General features: G+C 34.3%; 1 protein-coding gene across 3 annotated transcripts in view; it reads left to right on the plus strand.

The window, feature by feature from the left end:
• Positions 1 to 22948, plus strand: part of RANBP17 (RAN binding protein 17) — a 332283-nt gene that overhangs the window by 19532 nt on the left and 289803 nt on the right. For 2 of the 3 annotated variants that reach the window (XM_053907091.1, XM_019450292.2), the window contains exons 4-12: positions 1732 to 1898; positions 4934 to 4999; positions 9537 to 9641; positions 11307 to 11472; positions 14249 to 14322; positions 16813 to 16932; positions 18833 to 18979; positions 19810 to 19982; positions 21991 to 22184. In XM_053907091.1, coding sequence (XP_053763066.1) covers positions 1732 to 1898; positions 4934 to 4999; positions 9537 to 9641; positions 11307 to 11472; positions 14249 to 14322; positions 16813 to 16932; positions 18833 to 18979; positions 19810 to 19982; positions 21991 to 22184 — 1212 coding nt within the window. The remainder of the gene's footprint in view (positions 1 to 1731; positions 1899 to 4933; positions 5000 to 9536; positions 9642 to 11306; positions 11473 to 14248; positions 14323 to 16812; positions 16933 to 18832; positions 18980 to 19809; positions 19983 to 21990; positions 22185 to 22948) is intronic. The other variant, XM_053907092.1, reaches the window with a different exon arrangement.

Raw genomic sequence — 22948 nt, forward strand, 5'->3', positions numbered from 1 at the left:
ATTCTGGAAGCAGCATCATCTTCTTAAGCTTCATTATTGAAATAAATATTTCAAGTAATGAAGCTTAGGATATCTATATTACTTGAATCCGTAGGAAAAACCTTTTCCCAATTTATCTTAATTCTGGGAAAATCTGGAGGCACTCAGGTGGCTCAGTTAAGTGTCTGTCTTCGGCTCAGGTCATGATCTCGTGGGTCATGAGTTTGAGCCTCGCGTCAGGCTCTGTGCTGACAGCTTGGAGCCTGCTTCGGATTCTGTGTCTCCCTCTCTCTCTGCCCCTCTCCTGCTTACACACACACACTCTCTCTCTCTCTCTCTCTTTCCCTCTCTTAATAAATAAGCACTAAAAAAAAAAAAATGATTCTCTCTTCCCCTCTGTCCCTCCCTAGCTCACACACACATATGCCCTCTCCAAAAAAACAAAACAAAACATAACAAAGCAAAAAACAAAGAAAAACATCTGAAAATTCTAGGAAAATCTGTGCTTTTAAAAAAATAATGTCTAATTTTTTTATTTGTATAATTATATAATCTTGATGTTAATAACAATTAAGGTTGAAATATGGTAGTCATGAGAATTTTTTTTTTTAGCGTCAAGAATCTCACTACAGCTGTCAAGAATAACTATTGAAAGTGTTCTTAGATTTTGAGGTTGTTTCCATTAAAGCTATTTTTAGTTAAATATTGGGGTATTTACCTTTTCATCACTCTTTTCTCCAGTGGCCTGCTGGCCTTTGAGGCCAAAGTAGAAATGGAATCTTTTGTTTTTAAAAAATTTTTTTCTTGTGTTTTTCTGTTAGACTTTTAGTATATTTGTTACCTAAACCCAACTGCTCAATCCACTAAGAAGCTCAGAGCTGACTTTGCTACCCACTTCTAGTGATTTTGATATATTAACTTTGTTCCAAGAATTAATTCACTAGTCTATTCATACTTCCCTTAACTTACATACTTATTTTATCATACCATACTATTCGTATTTTTTTATGCCACATAAACAGGATAGCATACAGTTTTTCTATAGCAAGACATATCCATTCTTAGCCATCATCTTAGCCATGCATTCTATGCCATCATCATGCAATAAAGCCACAGAGCTCATGAGAGAAGTGGGATATGGAAATAAAACTCAAGCACTTTGTCAGTGACACGTTAAAAGAAAAGAAATCTAATAAAAGGGTAGTAGAGTTTTACACATGTTAAATGGTTGAGAAATACTTAAATAGTTTAATAAACAAGCATTTTATCTTGAAGACCTGAATCTTGTTTGTGGATATGGACTTCAGAAGGGTTGTGAGCAATAATGAAGTAGGGAAGGAAGGTGATCTGAAATAAGATGGAAAAGTATCAAAGCAGAGAAGGATGCATGAGGCTGATAACACATGAGGTGAGCTGACCTAGCTACTAGATGTTTGAAGAGTGCAGTTCGTGTGGTTTGCTTCATTAGGCCTGGTTGCCGTTTTCATATTCACCTGGCAGTTTTTTCTACCTGAAAGCATGTAAAAACAAAAGTGACATTCTCATTATACTCAAATTATCCCCTAATACATAAACCGAATTGGAGCAAATATCCTTTTTTCACTGTCAGCATTATAGCAGAAATAAGTGTATAAATAAGAATGTATCTTGGAGAAAGGGATTGGCTTTTTGTCAAAAACTAGCTGTTTTTCTTCACATGATTCATATTATGTTACTGAGAAGTCCAAATGATCACAGAATATTTTCTTACAGGAAACTACATTCTTAATTATGTGGCATCACAACCCAAGCTGGTGCCCTTTGTTATCCAAGCTCTAATTCAAGTCATTGCTAAAATCACCAAATTGGGATGGTTTGAGGTTCAGAAAGACCAGTTTGTCTTCAGAGAAATTATTGCTGATGTGAAGAAGTTCCTTCAGGTAAGAAGGCCTAATTATATTATTAGAACATTGCAAGTTGCTTTTTTGGTTTAGAAAACTTCTTTTCTTAAAGCTGTATGGTTTGTTCTGTGGCTACCAGTACCATATTAATTATGATTTATTGCTTATCCTCTGGGCCCTTTATTTTTTTATTGGCAGTAAATGAGGATCATGCCATTATAAAATTTCCAAACCAGAAGAATGCAAATTATATTAGAAACCATCAGAAAATTAGAAAATACACAAAAGTTAGAAAATTTCAAAAAGACATGTTCTGTCATTTCTAACATGCTAGTCTGTGTGCTACATATACATGAAACAATCTTTTTTATGTATTACATGATGTAATGCTCATTACATCTCTGTGAAGTGGGTTTCATTTGCAGTGAGAAAACTGAAGCTTAGGAAAGTTAAGTAAATTGCATACGGTTGCACAGTGACCTAGTAAAGCATAGAACTAGCGCTTTAACAAGTTTTCTGACTTAAGAGATATATTTAACGTTTACATCATACCACATTGGCTATATTAGTTTCTCAAGAATATTTTTAGCTTAAATGATTCAAGTTATAGGCACATTTAACTTACGCGAATTCAGATACTTGGACTGCAAAAAATAAAAATAAAAATAAGCCAGAGGACACTAATCTAAATTGTGCTGGTGATTCCACTTGCCTTTCCACAGAGTATCACATGTCCTGAGGTGTGATAGGGGAAATATAAATCTGCTCTTTCCAGTCTCCGCATACCTCTTAGGATGACCGTCCTGCCTTGCTCAGGATGATTCAGATATTTAAAGATACGTATTTTTTCATCCAAACGGTATCCCTAATTGCGAGAAATGTACTTTAGCTGCTGCTCTGCTGCAGAAGCAGTGATCTGTTACAGTTCTTGAGGAAAAACTGGCGGTTTGGATTGAGAGATGGTTCAGTATTGGTTTATTGGCAATTAGGGGCAATTTGGGCTTTCTGAGATTTTACTTCTTACGCAGTATATCCCTGCATAAGCTGTAACTCTACCATATAGTGCAATTCTAGAAACCTCAGAATATGAAACACTAGACTCTGCTGCTTCTCTTTTATTCGTATTGTTTAAAAACCCTGGTTAGCAAATATTTGATCATCTAAACCTTCAGAGAAATAAATGTACTTTTAGCCCTGCGGAGAGCAGCCCTGGGGAAGAGAGATAGTTTATTCAGGGACAAATGAGTTTCTCAGTGTTGAGTTGTGCTCGTAATTTTGGCTAACAAAATACAGCTCTCTCTTGTCATTTACTAAGATCACACACAGCTATCAAGAATCATTGACATAGAGAAGAAAAGACTTCTGAGTTATTGTTTTTTTTTATATGTATAAAAATTAATATAAATAGAATAGAATAGAATAGAATGAAGTCATTCTTGTTGGCTAACATTTCTCGAACCCTCTTTCCAGTGGCTGGTAACTTGAACTTAAGTTGAGCTTTAGTGTGCTTTTGTCAATTTTGGAAAACCAGAAGAAGCAAAATGTTTTGTCTTCCAAGTTTATTAAAGTATCACAAAAAAAAAAAAGCACTTGATTTCTGGGTAGGACTTAACCTAACCTTGAGTCATGAGAAAGGCAATTGACTTCAATGTTTAAGTACTCAAATATAGTACCACATGGTTCCTTTGGGTATTAACAGCTTCTGTGAATTTTGTACTAAAAATTATTTTAAATTTGCTAAATCTTTAATGGCCTCAAGTTTTGTACATCTTCTTTCTGTTATTGCAGCCTTATTGCTGCCACATTGCAAACATTTATGGCCTTCCTTTCTATATACATACCCAGGAGAGCCTACTGTCCTCTGTGGCAGTCTGTTCACACTGCTGATTCACAAGATACGGAGCAGAATGTAAATCAACATGATACCTCCTTCACTGAGAAAGACTTGCTATGAAAAATATGCCAACTAAATTAAGCAGTGTACTTATTAGGTACTTAGCTGTTTTATATTCTTGTGCAAACTCTTTTATCTGGTCATGAACCAGTACCTAGCCATTCTCGGATTAGAATGAAATTTGCCGACGACCAGCTGGTGGTCAGGGAACAACACTTTGAGGAGCGTTGACCTGGTGTACACAGAAGATGGACGATTCGCTAACAGGAAATCTGTGATTCAGTTCAAACGGTGCAGATTGTTGTGAAGGACCGTAAAGAATTAAAATGCAACAATTATGGGATGTTTCTTTTGTTTTTTTATCCTGAGATAATAAATAGAAGGAATGGCCAACTATAAAACTAAGACTTGAAAAATTTGTCATCTGTGGTAGTGCTTTTTTATGATTACCCCATAATTAGATGTTACATTTTTTACGTTTATGCTTCTCGTGTGATTTTACAATAAGGTGATTTGTTTGTAATGGTGCATGTAGAATCTGAATTTTGATTTGAAGGAAGTTTTTGAGCTTAAAACGGAAGCTGATTAAATTAAAACCTTTATAGAGGCTATGAAACTGTATTCCATATTGATAGTCATGTATTTACCCCAGTGCATTGGACACTTTAGATGCCTTCATTATAGATATCATAATAAATGCATACACATGCACTGTTAAATAATATGAAAAGGGCCTAAGTGATCTTATCTGATATTAGATTGAGGGATTTAAATTAATTCCTAAGCTATTTATTAATTATATATTGAGTGCAGCTATCTCAGTAGCCTTTAAGCAAATTTATAGAACTAAAAAACATTTTTGGTTCATGCTCATTCACAGTCTTATGGAAAGTATTAAGCTAAAGTCTTGTATTTTAAGGTTTAGTTTAATATAAGTCCTAGGTGCTGAAAACATTTTGTAGAGTATTGTACAGTTCTAAGGTGGGTGAACATTCTTCCTTAATCAACTCTGTATACCTAAATTTATCCTTGAAAAAATGAACCTGAAATTATTTTTGTGAACCTCATAGCAATTTTTCTACATATTTTAATAGGTATATTATTAAGAAAATGGGATATTTCAGTGTTTAATTATTTGTTTACAGTTACTCAGGGTACACTTGGTTATTTTTCTCCATAGGGTACTGTGGAGCACTGCATAATAGGAGTAATTATCCTTTCAGAGCTGACTCAGGAAATGAACCTGGTAAGCCTTCCATCTAATAGTGACATGAAATTTGCTAAGTAATGCTGGTGCTTTCATATAAAATGTTTGTGTGGCATAAAACTCTGAATAATGGTCTTTCTTTCATTTATTTTATTGGTGGGATAATTGGGTATTGGAACATTTTTATTGTTATTGAAAGTAACAGCCATAGTGTAAAATACTGCAAAGAAAAGGGAATTAGACACGGTCCTTGCTCCATGGCAGTTGGTGAATTGTCCTTGTAGCCTCTGTATATAATAATATACTAACCATAAGAAATAAATTGTATAAAGAGAAACAGGCCCTTATTTGCTTACAAATAGAAGATAGTTTGGTGAATTGATTCTTGACAATGAGTACACAGCAGGACTCCTCAAAGAATAGGCCTCTTGGCACTTTGCCACTTGCTAGCATGGATTTTCACCCTGTACCAAGGAGAGTTTGCAGAAGCTATGCCTCCCCCCAACAGTGCCTTTATGAGCTCAGCAGCTGAGTACATCGTCACCTGTTTCTGTTCACTTTTGTACTTAGTTCTAAACAGAACAAAAGCACAAGTTGGGTTCTTTGTGGGGTAATGTCAAAATAAGGGGGAATGAAGGTAGTATTTATATTTTAAAACTGTTGTCATGTTGAACAGTCTGTGTTTGTGTATATGCATGTGTGTGTGAGTGTGTGTATGTGTATAAATAGGAAAAGCTTACATATCCAGGACCACTTGCCAACTCTCTTTGGAGTGTTCATATAGTTCCTGTGCATAAAAAAAAAGATCACCCAAAATAACTATTTTCAACTTCAGTCCAGAATTAGAAAGTGTTTCTAGTTTTACTGGATGGATATCTTAAATTTAAAGTGCTCTCTTTGTTTATCACAGAACTTACTCCTTGACTCCTCTGCCCTAGTGTATGTATGTAAAGATTTCTGGCCTTAACGGATGTATGCCAGTAGCTATGTATGTATCTCCAGGGCAGATAACAATAGTACCTGGAACGAGTTATTGTGTTAACAGGGATGTTATGACAAGGACTTTGGCTAATCCTATTAGGCTCTATAAATATGTCTAAAGAACTGGAGCTTTCTTTTTTAAAAATACATTTAAAAATAATTTTAGTATGAATATTTTATCTCAGAAGAATGTAGAGAATAGTACAACAACCCCATGTATGCATCATGTAGCTTACACAACCATCAGCTTTTTGCTAATCTTAAAACCAGAATTTTTTTTTTCATTTCCTACTTCATAGCATGATAGGGCTACAGACTGCTCTCGTAGTAAGGGTTTACGGGTGTTTAGATGATTACTGAGACAAGTCTGGGTGATAAAGAATTCTAATAAAAGTGTGATTCAAAGAGCAACCAAGTTTTTTTTTTTTTTTAATTATCTCAAACTTACGGAAGAATTGTGAGTATAATACATAGAAATTTTTTCTCAGCCATTTGATACTAAGTTTCCAACGTGATCCCTGAATACTTGAGTGTATTTCCTAAATACAAGGACATTCTCCTATGTAATTATAATAAGACCATGAAAATCAGAAAGCTAACACTGGCATATTACTATCATCCTCGTATTCTATTTGAGTTTCACCATTTGTCCAAGAAAGGAACCAGTTTGGGATCGTGCGCCTTGTTTGACATGTTCCTCATCAGTCTGGAAAAATTCCTCACTTTTTCCCTCACTTTCATGACCTTGACACTTGTGAAAATTACAGACCTGTTGTTTTGTGAAATGTCCCTCAGTTTGGGATTGCCTGATGTTTCTTTATTATTAGATTCAGATTATGCACATTGGTCAGGAATATCACAGAAATGATAGTGTGTGATCTTCTCATTGCCTCCAGTCAGGAAGTACATGATTTGATTTGTTACATTACTAATGATGTTTACTTTGGTTACTTGATTAAGATGGTTTCTACTAGGCTTTTCCAATTGTAGGTTTATTTTTGTTCTTTGTAAATAATAAGTATTTTAAGACTCTGAAAATACCCATTCCTCACCAGACTTTTAATTTATTCACTTATTTATATCAGTATGGATTCTTGGTTTCCTATTTTATGTAATGGGTTATAACTTGTTACTAACATTATGGTTTGATGCTCAAATTTTGCCAGATTTGGCCAGGAGGAACCCTTTCAAGCTAGCTTCTATGTCTAATGACATTTACTCACCATTTTTGAATATTTTCTTACTTTCTGGCACAAGATGTTCCAAGCTTATCTTGTATAGAACCAAGTGCCTTTTGAAAAAAGCTTCAAGGTCTGAAGTGTGATTTGGGCTTTGTATTGTGGAAAATATATGGCTTTTGTGGACACATTTTACTTAGCCTAATTTTATGGCATTTATCATTTCAGCGAGCATTTGGTAGGTACAGTACTTCTGAATTAGGCAGCAGGGAGATCTGCAATGCATGAATTAAGTCAATGTTATCATTGTTAAATGTGAGCCAGGTAAATTCATAGTGTTAATAACAAGATGGAATTTTTAAAGAAAAGCATCTAAACTTGAGGTTTCCTAAAAGAGGATTATATACTGTCTTGTGTTTTTAGAAGCCAGTCTACTGTTCCTACTGTTCCTGGAGGTTATTCAACAAGAAGTAAAATATCCTTTGCCTACATTGTAGAGGCATAGATGGTAGAAAATAGATGTACAATTCCTCTTCTCAAAAAAATGGATATCTACAAGATTAACCCAAATAAAATAAGCTGATAGGCCTTGAAGATAATTGAAATAAGACTGGATTTGTGTTTTAGCTCTGTTGCTTACTACTTTGGACAAATTTCTGAACATCTTTGAACTTACATATATATATCACTATCTGGAAAGTGAGAATGACACCTTCCGTGGATCTTGTTAAGATTAGATAAACTTCTAGCTCTACGGCCTGGTAAATACAAGTGCTCTATAAACCCAAGGTCGTTCTGTTCCTGTTACAGATACGGTGGTAATGAGAGGTTGGTCTAAGACAATGTGCCTATAAACTTTAATTTTCATGTGTAAACAGAGGATAATACATATTTCACAGGTTACTTTGAGAATTAAGTGAAATAATATGTGAAGAGGACTTCACAAATTACAGTACTGTATGCTACTATTAATTTGTATTAGCGAAAGGGTTTTTTATATTGAGGGAAATATTTTAGGAGAGACAAACTGATTGAAATTTGATTGAAAAGAGGGGAATAATGCTGGAAATGCTAATTTGAATCTTGCATATTGATTACAGATTCCAGTAGCTATTTTCTGGAATCATTTTGTACTTCTGTTATGTTTCATGTTTCTGTAAGTAAATGTGGCATTTAAGTATAGCCTAAATTGTATGATGGAGCTTAGCAAGTATCAGATAATCAGTTTTGAGATCACTGCTTTTTTTTAAATCTATAAGCATTAGTAAAAGAAAATGGTTTATTTTCTTCTATCACATAGCAAAAGGAATGCTATAGTGACTGTAGCCCATGGTGTTAATGATCACGTGGGTATCAGACTTCAACTTTGTTTGCTGTTTGCTCTTGATAAATGGAAGATTTAATGGCATTAAATAGTATAGTGTTGACCATATATTTATTTTTTTATTAACATTTTTTTAAATGTTTATTTATTTTTTAAGGAGAGACAGAGTATGAGTGGGGCAGGGGCAGAGAGAGAGGGAGATACAGAATCGGAAGCAGGCTCCAGGCTCTGAGTTGTCAGCACAGAGCCCGATGCGGGGTCTAACTCACAAACCATGAGATCATGACCAGAGTGGAAGTCAGATGCTTAACTGAGCCACCCAGGCACCCCTGCCTTGGTTTCTTTATAAAACACCAAGGATATATGAACCAATGACATTTCTAGTGTATAAGAGGAATACTATTTTTGTATGAAGAATTTTTCTATGGTAACTGAATCACAGAAAGTTAGAATTTGAAGATTATTTTAGAGATTTGTCATTTTACATATGGAATCTGAGGAATAGGGAAGTTGTTACTCGCCTCTTGTGAAATGGTACATGGTTCAGGAGTTGATAGTCATAGTATCTGTTACTTAAAAAAAATTTTATGTTTTATTTTTGAGAGAGAGACAAGACCAAGCGTGAGTGGGGAAGGGGCAGAGAGAGAGGGAGACACAGAATCCGAAGCAGACTCCAAGCTCTGAGCTGTCAGCACAGACCCAGACAAGGGGCTCGAACCCATGAACTACGAGATCATGACCTGAGCTGAAGTTGGACGTTCAACTGACTGAGCCACCCAGATGCCCCACTACCTATTTTTTAATAATCTGTGTTCATATTGCCTCTGAAAGTATGGTCAGTTCTGGTTTTTAATTTGGGGATTGGTAGGGTTTGTAGAAAGAGCACGGAATTGAAACAGTCCAGAAACTTGGGTTCTAACTGTGGGTCTGCCATGAACTTTTTGAGTAACGTTAGGCAAGGCACTTATCTCAGTAGGTTCTTAAAAGCTCTTTTAAGTCTGTATGCTTCTTTAATCATTATTTCCATTCCTTTTCTTGTAAAGTTTTGCTTTGCTGTTTGGTAAGTCTGATTAAACCATCTTGATCTTTTTAGGTTGATTATTCTAGACCTTCAGCAAAACACAGAAAAATAGCTACCTCATTTCGTGACACTTCTCTCAAAGACATTTTAGTGCTAGCATGCTCTCTTTTAAAAGAGGTAAGTTATTCAGTAATTCAGTATCCTACTTAGGGTATTTAGGAGATTTAAGTTCCAAAAGAATTTCAAATGAATCCCCCTTCCCCAACCCCCATTCTGTCTTTGGAAGAGTTGCTGTGAACAATCTTAATTTCAGTACAGTAGATTTCTACAGATCTGTAAGAGGTTTCCAAAAAATTCACTTTTATTTAATAGGGATATAATAAAACAAAATCCAAAGGGAATTTAGTAACCCATCTTTAGGTAGTAGTTTCATTGCCTTCCTACTAATAGAGTATTTATTGTAGAAGCTAATTGAGACTTAGTTTATTTTAGTTGCTTGTATTTTAATGGGATGCAGATGAACAATGAAATGAGAGTAAGTTTTCCTAATTCATCAACTATTGATATTTATTCATAGGTGAGCCAAGACAGTTAGCTTTAATAATTTCTTTGGGAAATAATACTTTTCCCATTTGCTACTTGGTGCCCTGTTCGAGCATTAGGGATAGTACAATTCATAATTACATTGTGTTTGCTTATAATATAGGGATTCCACCATGCTATTCAAGCTTTTTAATTGGTGTTGTATAGCATTTCCCAAAGTATGTTCCAGTTAGCAGGAGTTGCTAATTATTTCAGTTCTGTGGTATAGTAACATGATAACTTCTAGAGTTAGCCGGACGGAAAGACCCTTTATTATTTTTTCAATTAAATTTTTAAAAATGTTTATTTATTTTTGAGAGAGAAAGCATGAGTGGGGGAGGGGCAGAGAACAAGGGGGACAGAGGAGCTGAAGGGACTGTGTACTGACAGCTCAAGCTAATGTGGGGCTCGAACTCACAAACCATGAGATCATGACCTGAGCTGAAGTCTCAACCCACTGAGCCATCCAGGCTCCCCGACCTTCTATTATTTTAAAATTTTTCTTTTTGTATGGAAAATTTTAACATATACAAAAGAAAGTGGAAGAGTATTATGAACTCCCTTGGACCAATGAACCAATTAAGCAGTAACAACTCATGACTAGTCTTGTTTCATCTCTGTACTTTTCTAACAACTTTCCTTTTTTGTGTGTTATTCTTTAAGCAGAATCCTAACCTTCATATCATTTCCTCCACAAATATTTCACAGTGTGTCTTTAGTAGATATATCTATTCTGGTTGTGTCAGAATGGATATTTGGGGTTGGGGGTTCAGGAAGTGGGGTATGGTCAGGATTATTCTCCAGAAGTTTGTTGAGTGTCTTTCATTCAGACAGCTTGACAACCTTTGTTAGCTGAATGTGGATCATTTATATGTGAAGTTCCCCCCACTTGAAGAATAGTATATTTTCAGCTGTTCTAAGCAACCTTTGAGCTAATAAATCCCATAGATTTATACATTTGTGCTGTGTAAAGTATTTGTCCTTGAGTTACTTTTTATAACTTTAGAAGATGACCTACAGTTTGCAGTTAAGTGTAAAAAGTCTTATTCTCATTTGAGAAAATAAAACCTGAAAATAGTCTATTGTAGATTTTTGTTGATAGTGATTTTACAACTTTTTCTAATGTATACAACAACATAACTTTGCACACTTTTTTTCCTAATTCTAATTTGGCATTGAAGAGTTATTTACATTAGTGAACTGAGAATTTGTTTATTGACATGTTTCCTAATGTTTTACTTGACTTTCAACTTTTTTCAGGTGTTGGCCAAACCTTTAAATCTTCAGGATCAAGGTCAACAAAATCTAGTAATGCAGGTCTTGAAACTGGTCCTCAACTGCCTTAACTTTGACTTCATTGGCAGTTCAGCAGATGAATCTGCCGATGATCTTTGCACAGTGCAGATTCCAACAACCTGGAGAACAAGTAAGAAGAAAGTTTAGTGTGAGACATGGCAGAGTAAAAGGCACAGAATTAAGAAGTAGAGTTGCCACATGTGCAGTTATCTCTAGTTTTTGTTAGACAATCAAAAAATTCAGAAAGATTTGTAACACAAGATAGCTGCTGATACCCAGCAGTGAAATCTGTTTTCTCTAATTCATATTAAAGGAATTTCCATATTTTGATATTGGAAAATAGGAAAGATAGTTCTAGAGTTAGGGGGAAACAGATTTGGGAAGGAAAATGAAGAGTTCTGTTTTGAAATGTTCAGATAAAGTGGGAAAGGCTATAACGCTTGGCAAGAGAAAACATAGTTTTCAGTGTTAGGAAGAGAATGAAATTAGAGTAACTGACTTAGCAGAGCAGAATTGCAACTTCCTCTCTTACAGAGAAGGATACCAAGAAAAAGCAAGGTGATCTGCCCTCACACATTGTAGAAAGATGATGGCACTAGGGTATTCCTGAAGTCAGAAGTGAAGAACAGGGCTGAAAGGGCTTGGTAAAAAGTCTGTATTCTGCACAAAGTCCCCAGGATCTTCTCTACCACCTGTGCAATGAGGTGACCACCTTTTCCCTTTTCTTCCCGTGTACACTTCCCTCTTATCTCCCAAGAGCAGACCTTTTTTCCTTGAGAAATTAAACTGGATATTCAGGGATTTAGATACAGTAGAGAAACACTACAGATTTTGTGAAAACTTCTAATATGGAAGTTCTGTTTTGAACTGTTTTAATCAAAACAAACACTTAAAAGAGACCTGGTATCCTTGGTATCATGGTGAATACATGAACTAACAAATGTAATAAAATTGCACAGACTACACACACACACACACACACACACACACACACACACACAGACCCATACATACATACATGAGTACATGTAAAAATGGGAAATATGAATAAGATTGATGAATTGTATCAATGTGATTTCCTGATTGTAATACTGTACTGCAGTTTTGCAAGAACTTGCCTTTGGAGGAAGCTGAATAAAGTGCTCATGGAGTCTCTCTGTATTGTTTCTTGCAAATGCAGATGCATCTATAATTACCCCAAAAAGTTTTTGTTATTTTTTTCAAAAGGAGAGTTTAGTAGAAACAAAGTAAAGAGTAAGAGTGAACTTCAGAAAAGTATAGTTAATATCCCCAGGTAGATAAGAAAAGGGAACACATCCCTGAAACAAAAATAGGATATTGTTTTAAAAAGGCAAGTTCAGAAAATGTTCCAAGTATAAAATACAGCTGCCAAAATAAAACATTTAGTAAAAGAGTTGGAAGGTAAAGTTAAGGAAATATCGCAGAAAGTAGAACAAAAAAGAAAACAGAGATCTGATACGAGAAAAGAAAAATACAAGAATGTTAGAGCATGAAACTAGGAGATCTGGCATCTGTTAGGAGTTTAAGAAAGAGGATAGGGGGGAAAAAACTCAGAAGAAAATTTGCAAACAGATAATATCAAAAAAAGTTCTCAGCACTGAAACATAAATTTTCAGATTGACAGGTCCCATCAAGTACCTATCATCATGAATGAAAAAAATAAATGCTAAGCTTCACAATTATAATCATATGGGAATAATGATGATAAAAAGATCCTAAAATCTAACAGAGATGAAAAATAAGTTGCTTACAAAGGATTGGGGTTAAGAATGATAATAGACTCCTCACTATTAGCACTGGAAGCTAGAAGACAATGGAGTAATCTGCCCAGACTTCTGAAGGGAAATAATTTTCAAACTAGACTGAAATGTAGAACTAAGGCATTTTCAGACATGCACATCCTCCTGGAATTTATCCTTTATGTATATGCTCTCTGAAAGTTACTTGATATACAAACCAAGAATGTGGAAGGTAAGGGGTTTGTGAAAAAGGAGCTTTAACACAAGATGACAATGAACAGACATAAAAAGAAGATAATTGTTTAACAAATTTAGAAACAACCAGTCCCAAGTTGAAGGCTTTAGGAGGTAGGGTAGGGGTGGGAATGGAAATTATAGGTTATTTGAAGCAATTGATCATGTGGAAAATAGCATAAAGAACATTTTACAAATCGGTTGAGCATTTGGAAGGAATTAGTGACAGATCTACAACTAATCGCAAAAAAGAGGCTATGATTAAATCCAGAGAGTGTTAGAAATATAATATAATTATAGGGTACTCCTTGGCTCAGTTGCTAACATTATATAGCCATAATAAATGTAAACACTTAGAATTGATTTAATCCCAAATAGTTAATAATACTGGATGGTTGTTGAGAGAGGACAGATTGTGGTATGGGCTAAAGCCTCATCAGTTGTAACAGGAATTTATTTGATAGTTTAAGTAAAACAAATAAAGAAATATTCATATAGCTTGTTATTTGGAAATATGTATGTAAGTGTAGATAAGAGTTGAAAGGTACTTGGAATGGGGTAAGGTATAGCTGTTTTTTATTATACACTTTTTAATATTCTTTTTGATACTGTTTGCATTTTTAAACATTTATATTACTTTAATACAAATGAAAATAGTGAGAAGATTCTCCCAGTAAGAACTGTAGATGCTTCATAAAAATAAGCAGCATTTTAGCTAATTGGTTTCTATCTCTGTATTATTTCATCTTTCAAAGGAAAATAGCTAGGAATTAAAAGGAATTAAGAAGGTATTAAGCCTAACTGGAAAGAGTGGCCACATGCAGAGGTCTTGGAGTTCTCATTTGTGTGATAAAGTCTTACTGGTTACGTTAAGAATTGAAGTAACGCTATAAGAAAATAATTTTTTTTCAGTTTTCCTGGAACCAGAAACATTGGATCTTTTCTTCAATTTGTATCATTCACTTCCACCACTACTATCTCAATTAGTAAGTAAAACTCACTCATTATTTCATTAAAAAGTATCTATGATCTTTATCGAATGGTAGTATATATTTATTGTAAAAATTTACATTCTTGATTGGGTTTACCTCTCAAGAAATTCTTACGTCTCCTGGGATTTATATTACTTAAGCTGTTTGTCCAATTCTGTGTAAGTCACCAGTGCATTCCATTTGATGGGTGAACCCAGAACCTCTGACTCTTGATTTAGCTCCTGCCCAGAGCCAAGAAAACCTGTCAGCCTCTAAGTGTACCTTACTTTCTACCCAGTCCCCGTCCCTTCTTCTGGGCCTCAGTCCAGTAGTTGGCCATACCATCTGTTACCTTCCCTATTCCTCCCCTCTCTCTAACTCTTCTTCAACCATCCATGCCCTAGGCTTGCCAGGCAGCCCCCATCAGTTATCTCTGACTGAGAAACAAAGGGGATCTGCTCATGTGATTTTGTGTCCATCACTCCAGTTCATTTATTTTTTGAATTAAATTCTATCATGTACTTTAAAAATCTTAAAACTCTTTGGTTATAGAGTAACTTTGAGACTGTGAACCTGTCTTTGTGGAATCTACAACAGAGACCAGGCAAGACTGAAAAAAAAAAAAAAAAAAAAAAGGAAAAAGTTGTCAGTTTAATATCTAAGCTTATAGATGTAAAGTTGGGGGATTCTGAAATTGCCATTTCATGAATAAAGATACTACAGACTTAAAGTACAAATCAGTGGTGTATTTGTTTAAATCTGTTATTGCCTAGAAGGGAGGAATAGACTTACAAAAATACTCTGCCTCTTTTTTTTTTTTTTTTTTTTTTTTTTAAACTTGTCTGCTCTCCCATCTAGAGTTTAAAGATTGTGGTTTTTAAACTGGGTTCCACAGGACACTCATGTTTCCAGATGGTGCCACAGAGTTTCAGGCTTCTGTCTTTTAACCAGAATAGTTTTGTTTTTAGTTGTTTAAAAACCATGGTTTCATGTATAATTATGTTTTGGAATAAAACAAACAAGCTACTGGTGCTTAAAAAATTAAGTGGGGAACAACTGCTTTAACAGAAAGTAACTAGCATTTATTGGGCATGACCTACTATAAGGTGCTTATCTCACCTCATCCTCAGAGCGGCCCTGCAGGGTAAGTGTTATTATCCTCACAATGTTGACAAAGAAACAGACCCATACTGGCTTAAAGGAATTTCTTTAGGGCAGCAAACTAAATAATGAAGCTGAGATTCAAACCCAGGTGTTTTTGGCCCCCAGACCCTGAGTATTGTTTTGTTTTGTTTTGTTTTGTTTTGTTTTGAGAGAGAGAGAGAGAGAGAGAGAGAGGCAGAGAGAGAGGAAGGGAGAGAATCTTAAGTAGGTTCCATGCCCAACATGGACCCCAATGCAGGGCCTGATCCCACGACTGTGAGATCGTGACCTAAGCTGAAAACAAGAGTAGGACGCTCAACTGACTGAACAACCCAGGAGCCCCATCCTGGATATTTTTGATACACTAGTGGTTCCCAAACCTTCTACACACCAAAATTGCCTGAGGAGTTTTTGGTTTTTTATTTGTTTAAAACAGTAAGGACTGTGGCCAACTAGAGAACATCTAAAAAGGCCGTCCTCTGATTCTTGTCCATGTTCTCACCTTTGTTAGGAGAGCCAGACATTATGTAAAGTCTCTTAATTGAAATATTTAAATATTTAGCCACTAATTCTATTTTTTTTTTTTTTTTTGTTTTATAAAGTGGGCAAACAAACATATGTGGACCAAAACAAAACTTATGAGGGCCGTTTGGCCTGAAAAGTTGCCAGTTTTGGGCCACTCACTTAATGATCAAACAGGCTTCAGATGGTTTTCAGTAGTAGAATTAAGAACCCAAGTAGTAAAATTGTCTGGTAAAGTATTAACTTTTGGAAGATAACTAGACCATTGATATTTTTTTTGGAATTTTTATAGAATATCTGATATTTCCAGCAGTATTCTCCAAATTGTGTCTCAAGATATTAATGGATGGTATGGGTAAGATGTACCATCACCAAATAAATTTGGGATATGCTGGATTAAGTAAAGTTACACCAAGTTACACTGAAGTAAAGTTCCCCCACTTACGGATACCACAGTACAGAATGTACAGTATTTCTTAAACATACTCTACCACAAAACCATATTTTAATTTTGGTAGAACACCTGTTTTATTGGTTCATGAACAGAGGTGGGCATAAGAAGCAACTGGGAGCCTTTTGAGTATGTCCAAGTTGCTCTGGCATACATATATGACAATATATTAAAAGAGAACACACACAAACAGAAATTTTAGTGGTGGAGTTAAAGGGTTATGGGTAGTGATGGTGATTGATGATGTGTAGCTTTCAGGGTTCCTAGATTCTATAATGCTTTTGTATCACAAAAATTAAAAAATATTTTTTATGTAAAGACTCGTGCTCCTTACATGTGGCCATAGTTACTTTTAAAATTGAAATGAATTTTGTTGTTCCTATTTTTAGGCACTTTCATGTTTAGTTCAGTTTGCTTCTACAAGAAGGTCCTTATTTAGCAGTCCTGAACGTGCCAAGTACCTTGGTAATTTAATTAAGGGAGTAAAAAGGATACTTGAAAACCCTCAGGTATTTATGAAGTAATTTAATTAATACTTAGTATATAGAAATACAGTTTTTCTGCTGAAAGGTGTGTAATAAACTCATGATTTGATTATGATTCTGGAAGAAACATGAACTGTCATATCCATCTTCCCTTGATCTCATTTATAGTAGAAATGGACAGTTTTTAAAAATGGATGCTTTCCTGATACACTTCTGTGTTCTTCCTTTTTTATTTTTTTCCATTTTTTTTTTAGGTGAATAAGAATAGAAGGTATATATCTTATTATGCTTCTGCTTTACACCATTGTACTGCATTTCTTTGCTTGCTTGTACTTCTTAAATTACTAAAGTAATTAATTCGGAGTTATATCTACCTTCTGAAGACTTAATATAAATCTGAATGTTAATATTGGAGTAAGTGGCTTTAAATTTTGAAATTATGTCTTTTTGCCCTCTTGTGGACAAATAAGAGTTTGTAGATTTAAAAACCTTTCCTATACATTAACTGCAGTGTTCATTTCAGAGAATTGCAAAGCCATTATTAATTAGTGATTTTGACTGCCTCGATAACATGTTTTGTTTTGCTTTTTATTTTGTCTTTGGTTTAACATATGGATTTTAAAATGTTAAATGATTTAATGAGATTTATCTGTCTCTTAGTTACTAATAACTTTTGAGAGGACATATAGTACCTGTACATAAAGAAAATTTGCTTGCTAGCTAAGGAGCAATTGATTTTGTATGTCATTCTCAGGAGTATTTTAGTATTTTAGGTGTTATGCTATTGCTTTATTTTTTCAATGATAGCGGAATTAAGAAATTTACATGTCTTGTTGATAAATGGGATTTTACTAATGTACGTCAAAATTTTTAGTTGTTTAACTCACTGTCATCAATTAGTATGTGAAAGATAATATGGTAATATCAGATAATTGTTTTAACTGGTTTTCCAGCCTCCTCATGTTCATGTTTCATGTCTGTAAAAGTTGGCTTGAGTATTATATTATTTTAGAATTACAATCATGTAGTAAAAGATCTATTAGTATGAAGTATCTTTTTGTAATTTGTCCTTAATAATTAGATACTGTTTTATATTTTCTTGGAGCCCATATGAATGAAATTTCTTAGAAACTCTTTGAGTATTAAACATATACTCTTTGAAGTTTCTGTCATGCCAGCTACAATGCAAACAAAATGTTCAAACTTTTATAAAGATAACACTGGTGTCCTGTCTTCAAGGAGCTCTCGCAGACAACTGGGGGGCCTCTTTCTTGGTCTTCCTTTTTAACCTTTCCTTCTCTGAGGTTACTTCTGTGTCTTATAGTACTTCTGTTAGACTTTCTGCCCTACGTTGTAATAATTGTTTTGAATGACTTTACTTAGGGACAAGGAGTTGCTTGAGGGCTCAATGCCTATAGGTACTCAATAAATATTTATTGAATTAAAAGAAATTTCTGTTGTGTATGCACAAATACCATTTAAGTTCATCAGTTGGTATTGCTCTTTTCCAGGGTTTCAAGAACCCATTCTTAATTTTCATCTTAAATATTTTTCAAGTCTTCTACTGACTTGTGTTTAAGCCACAGTACACATACATGTGCACACACACAGACATGTACGCACACATGCAAATTTTTTCTGTAATACACTGGGTTCCTAAACATGATTTAGTCATCACAGAGGAAAGCTTTTTCCAGATCCTCTACTTTGGATTCCTTATTTTAATCATTGATGCCAACATTAAATCCAACAGGAATCATTTGTTTTCTTTCATTAATGATGTACTCAGGTGACACAAAGTACCATATGTACCCATGAAAACTGGAAAACTTAATAAAATACTCTTGGAATTTTAGTGATAAGTCATTAGCTTGGTTTGTTTTTAAGTATTTTAAAAAGCCTTTCTTTTTGTCTCATAATTTAGGGTTTGTCTGATCCAGGTAATTATCATGAATTTTGCCGATTTTTGGCTCGTTTAAAGACAAATTATCAGCTGGGAGAATTAGTTATGGTGAAGGAATATCCTGAAGTTATCAGATTGATTGCTAACTTTACCATTACTAGCCTGCAGGTAAATAAAAACATATAATTGATGTTAAACAGTAGATACTTTTTAGAACAATTTCTTGGTAAGAGATGGTGGGGACTTTTAACATTTGTTAGAGTGCTTTGCTAAAAATACTTATTCCAGGGTTTTAGGTGAAAGTTCATTGTAACATAATAAACATTTAGAGGCTATCTGAGTATCTACTAAAGAATAAGTTGAGAAGCTATAGTAAAAATTTTTTTTTTAATGTTTATTTATTTTTGAGACAGAGAGAGACAGAACATGAATGGGGGAGAGTCAGAGAGAGGGAGACACAGAATCCGAAACAGGCTCCAGGCTCTGAGCTGTCAGCACAGAGCCCGACGCGGGGCTCGAACTCACGGATGGCGAGATCACGACCTGAGCCGAAGTCGGCCGCTTAACCGACTGAGCCACCCAGGCGCCCCTATAGTAAAATTTATGTGAAGAAATAAAAGACATTTTTTAAAGTTTTTTTGGAAAATTCTTTTTATAAGTTGGGGGGGGGGGAGCTTTAAAACCACATTTTCCACATGATATGAACTCTGAAAAATATTCATGGAAAGATTAGAAGGAAGCACACCAACTTTTAATAGTGATCACCCTTGGGTGGTAGAATGAGAGATTATTGGTTTCTTCTTTATGCTTTTTTGCATTTATTTACAAAATTTGCTATGTTAATGATGATTGGTTATATGATCAGAGTAAAAGTTAATTGTAAAGTCTGTGTTTAGTAATTTTGTTTAGAAAATCTGTGTTTAGTAATTCTGTCTTATTAATTCTTAATTCTAAGAAGATATGTCATTTTAAATAACGTTTGCTTTATTTCTTTGTAGCATTGGGAATTTGCTCCCAACAGTGTTCATTATTTATTAACTCTGTGGCAAAGGATGGTAGCATCAGTTCCTTTTGTGAAATCAACTGAGCCCCACTTATTAGACACTTATGCACCAGAAATCACGAAGGCCTTTATCACTTCTCGCTTGGAATCTGTTGCCATAGTTGTGAGGTATTGAAAACTAAATGTTTCTGTTGTATTTTTATCTTTTGCATCTTAGAATTTAAAAAATTTGAGGTATAATTTACCTAGTGTAAAATCACCCTTTTTAGTGAATAGGTCTATGAGTTCTGACACGTGCATATAGTTGTATAACTACCATTACAGTCAAGATAGAGACTAGTTTCATCACACCAGAAAGTTCTTTTGTGTCCCTTATAGTCAGTCCTTTCTCCACCCTCAGGCTCTGGCACTTACTTACTTGTTCTGTTTTCCTATAGTTTTTGCCTATTTAGAATGCTGTATAGATATAACATATAGCCTTTTAGTTCAGCTTCTTTCACTTGACATAATGCATTTGAGATTCCTCCATGTTGTATCAGGAGTTCTTAAAATTTATTGCTGAATGGTATTTCATTTCCTGGATATATCAGTTTGTTTATCCATTCACTCGTTGATGGACATTTGGGTTGTTTCCATTTTTGTCAATTATGAATAAAACAGCTATAAACATTGCTGTGCAGGTTTTTGTGTGAACGTAAGTTTTTATTTCTCTTGGGTAAATGTGTAGGTGGCAGATTTCTGGGTTGCATGGTGAGTGTATGTTTTACTTTATAAGAAACTGCCAAACTGTTTTGCAAGGTGGCATTCCCACCAGCAATGTATGAGAGACCTAATTGCCCTTTATTCTCATCGGCACTTGATATTGTCAGTTTTTTTTTTAAATTTTAGTCATTCTAATAGGTGTGTAGTGGTACCTCATTTGGGGTTTAATTTGCATTCTCTTAATGACCAATATTATTTACCATTTGTATATATTATTTGGTAAAGCACCTGTTAAATTTGTTGCCCTTTTTTAAAATTGGGTTGTTTATTATATTGAGATTTAAGAGGTCTATATATGAGATCACAAATCTTTTTATTGTATGTGTTTTGTAAATATTATCTTTTAATCCATAGCTTGCCTTTTCATTTCCTTCACAGTCTTTCGAAGAAGTTTTAGAGTTAAGTGAAGTTCAGTTCGTCTTTTATTTTTTCTTTTACAAGTTTTATAGTTTTAGAATTTACATTTACTTCTGTGATCCATTTCGAGTGAATTTTTATATGAGATAGCTTGAAGTTATTTTTTGTTTTTTGTTTTTTTTATGGGTGACCAATTATCCCAGCATCATTTGTGGAGAAGACTATCTCTTCTCCATTGTATTGCCTTTATACTGTTTTCAAAAATTAATTGACCACACGTGTGCTTTCTGGGCTCTGTTCTCATTAATCTATATATTTTTCCTTCTGCCAGTACCCTGTCTTGAATACAGTAGCCCTATAAGCTTTGAAATCAGGTAGTGTGAGTCTTTTACCTTGGTTTCCCCTTTTCAGTTGTTTTGGTTTTTTTACTTCCTTTGCTTTCCCATGTAAACTTTAGGATTGTCTTGTATCTATTAAAAAATCTTGCTGAGATTTTGATTAGGATTGCTTTAAATTAGTAGATTAACCTGGGGGAAGAATTGATACCTCGGCAGTATCAGGTCTTTCAGTCAATAATCATGTTTATCTTTTAATTTATTTAGCTCTTTTGTGATTTCTTTGCTTAGTGTTGTGTTGTATTAAGCCTTCAAATTTTATATATGTTTAATTAGGTTTAATGAATTAGATTTTTTTCTGATTTCTTTGGAACATGCAGTTTTTTAAATGTCAAGTTCCAATTGTTCATTGCTAGTATTTAGTAATGTGGTTGAGTTTTGTATATTGACCCTGTTATGCTAGGACCTTGGTACACTCATCTGTAAGTAATCGTAGCTTGTTTTATGGTTTCTTTGGGATTTTTCATGTGTACAATCATGTCGTCTTCGAACATAGGTATTTTATCTCTTACTTTCCAATCCATTTGTCTTCTTTTTCTTTATCCGTGATGGAATTTTTGTTTAACATAAAGTTTATTTGTAGTGAATAGAAGCTTATCACATTTAAAAAATGTATATCACATCCTAATGTTGGCTGTGAACTTGTTCTTATATATTTGCAGAGATAATTTAGATGATCCACTGGATGACACTGCTACTGTGTTTCAGCAGCTGGAACAGTTGTGCACTGTCAGCAGATGTGAATATGAAAAGACGTGCACTCTTCTTGTACAGTTGTTTGACCAAAATGCGCAGAATTACCAAAAGCTTCTTCATTCAGCTTCTGGGATAACTGTGGACATGGCAATTCAGGAAGGTCAGTAAACTTTGTATGACTATATATGGTATTATGTTGAATTTTAAGTAGCTTCATTAATCACTTTAATACTTTTACTGCAAATTATTTTTATGTATTTCCCCCAATTCCTCGTCCTCTAATAAGCCATTAATTTTGTTAGCCTTCTGGGTATTTTGGTTGCCTGGTGGTTAATTTTCAGTTCTCATTTATAAGATACATGGGAAGTATTTCTCTGGAATCGGTATCAAGGAAAGCTGATAATGGTATTTGAGTAGAGTTCATTAACTTGTAACTATCTTTTAACTAATCATGTTTTCTTCTTTGCTGTAGTTGACTGCAAATTCAAAGCCCAATTTCATCCAATAAAAAATTGTATAATACCTCATTATGGTTTTGCATTTGTGTATTATCCTTCACTATGGCTTTAGTTTACTATTACATTTGAATCCTCACTTTCCTCATTATTTTTCTTTAATGCTTTATTGAAGGAGGGTTTATTTATTTCTGAATGTCCCTTTAAATCCTTTCAGGAACATTGCAGGGAATAAAATTAAATAAATATATTTTTCACATTTTTAAAAAATGAAATGAAGATGAGAATGGAACTGACTTTATCCATTTCTAAAAGAAGACACTTTAATTAAGGTTCCAGAATGTTTTTTCTTTTATGTTTTTTTCCTTTTATTGTTTCGGGAAGTGAGTGGTAAGGGATGATAGACTCCGTGATTTCCTATGTAAACTCTTTTCAAAACATTGTTTAAAAGATTATCTTTTACTTTTAT

The sequence above is a fragment of the Panthera pardus genome, unplaced genomic scaffold (genome assembly GCF_024362965.1).
Source record: "Panthera pardus isolate Hobbes unplaced genomic scaffold, ASM2436296v1 HiC_scaffold_2, whole genome shotgun sequence".
NCBI lineage: Eukaryota > Metazoa > Chordata > Mammalia > Carnivora > Felidae > Panthera > Panthera pardus.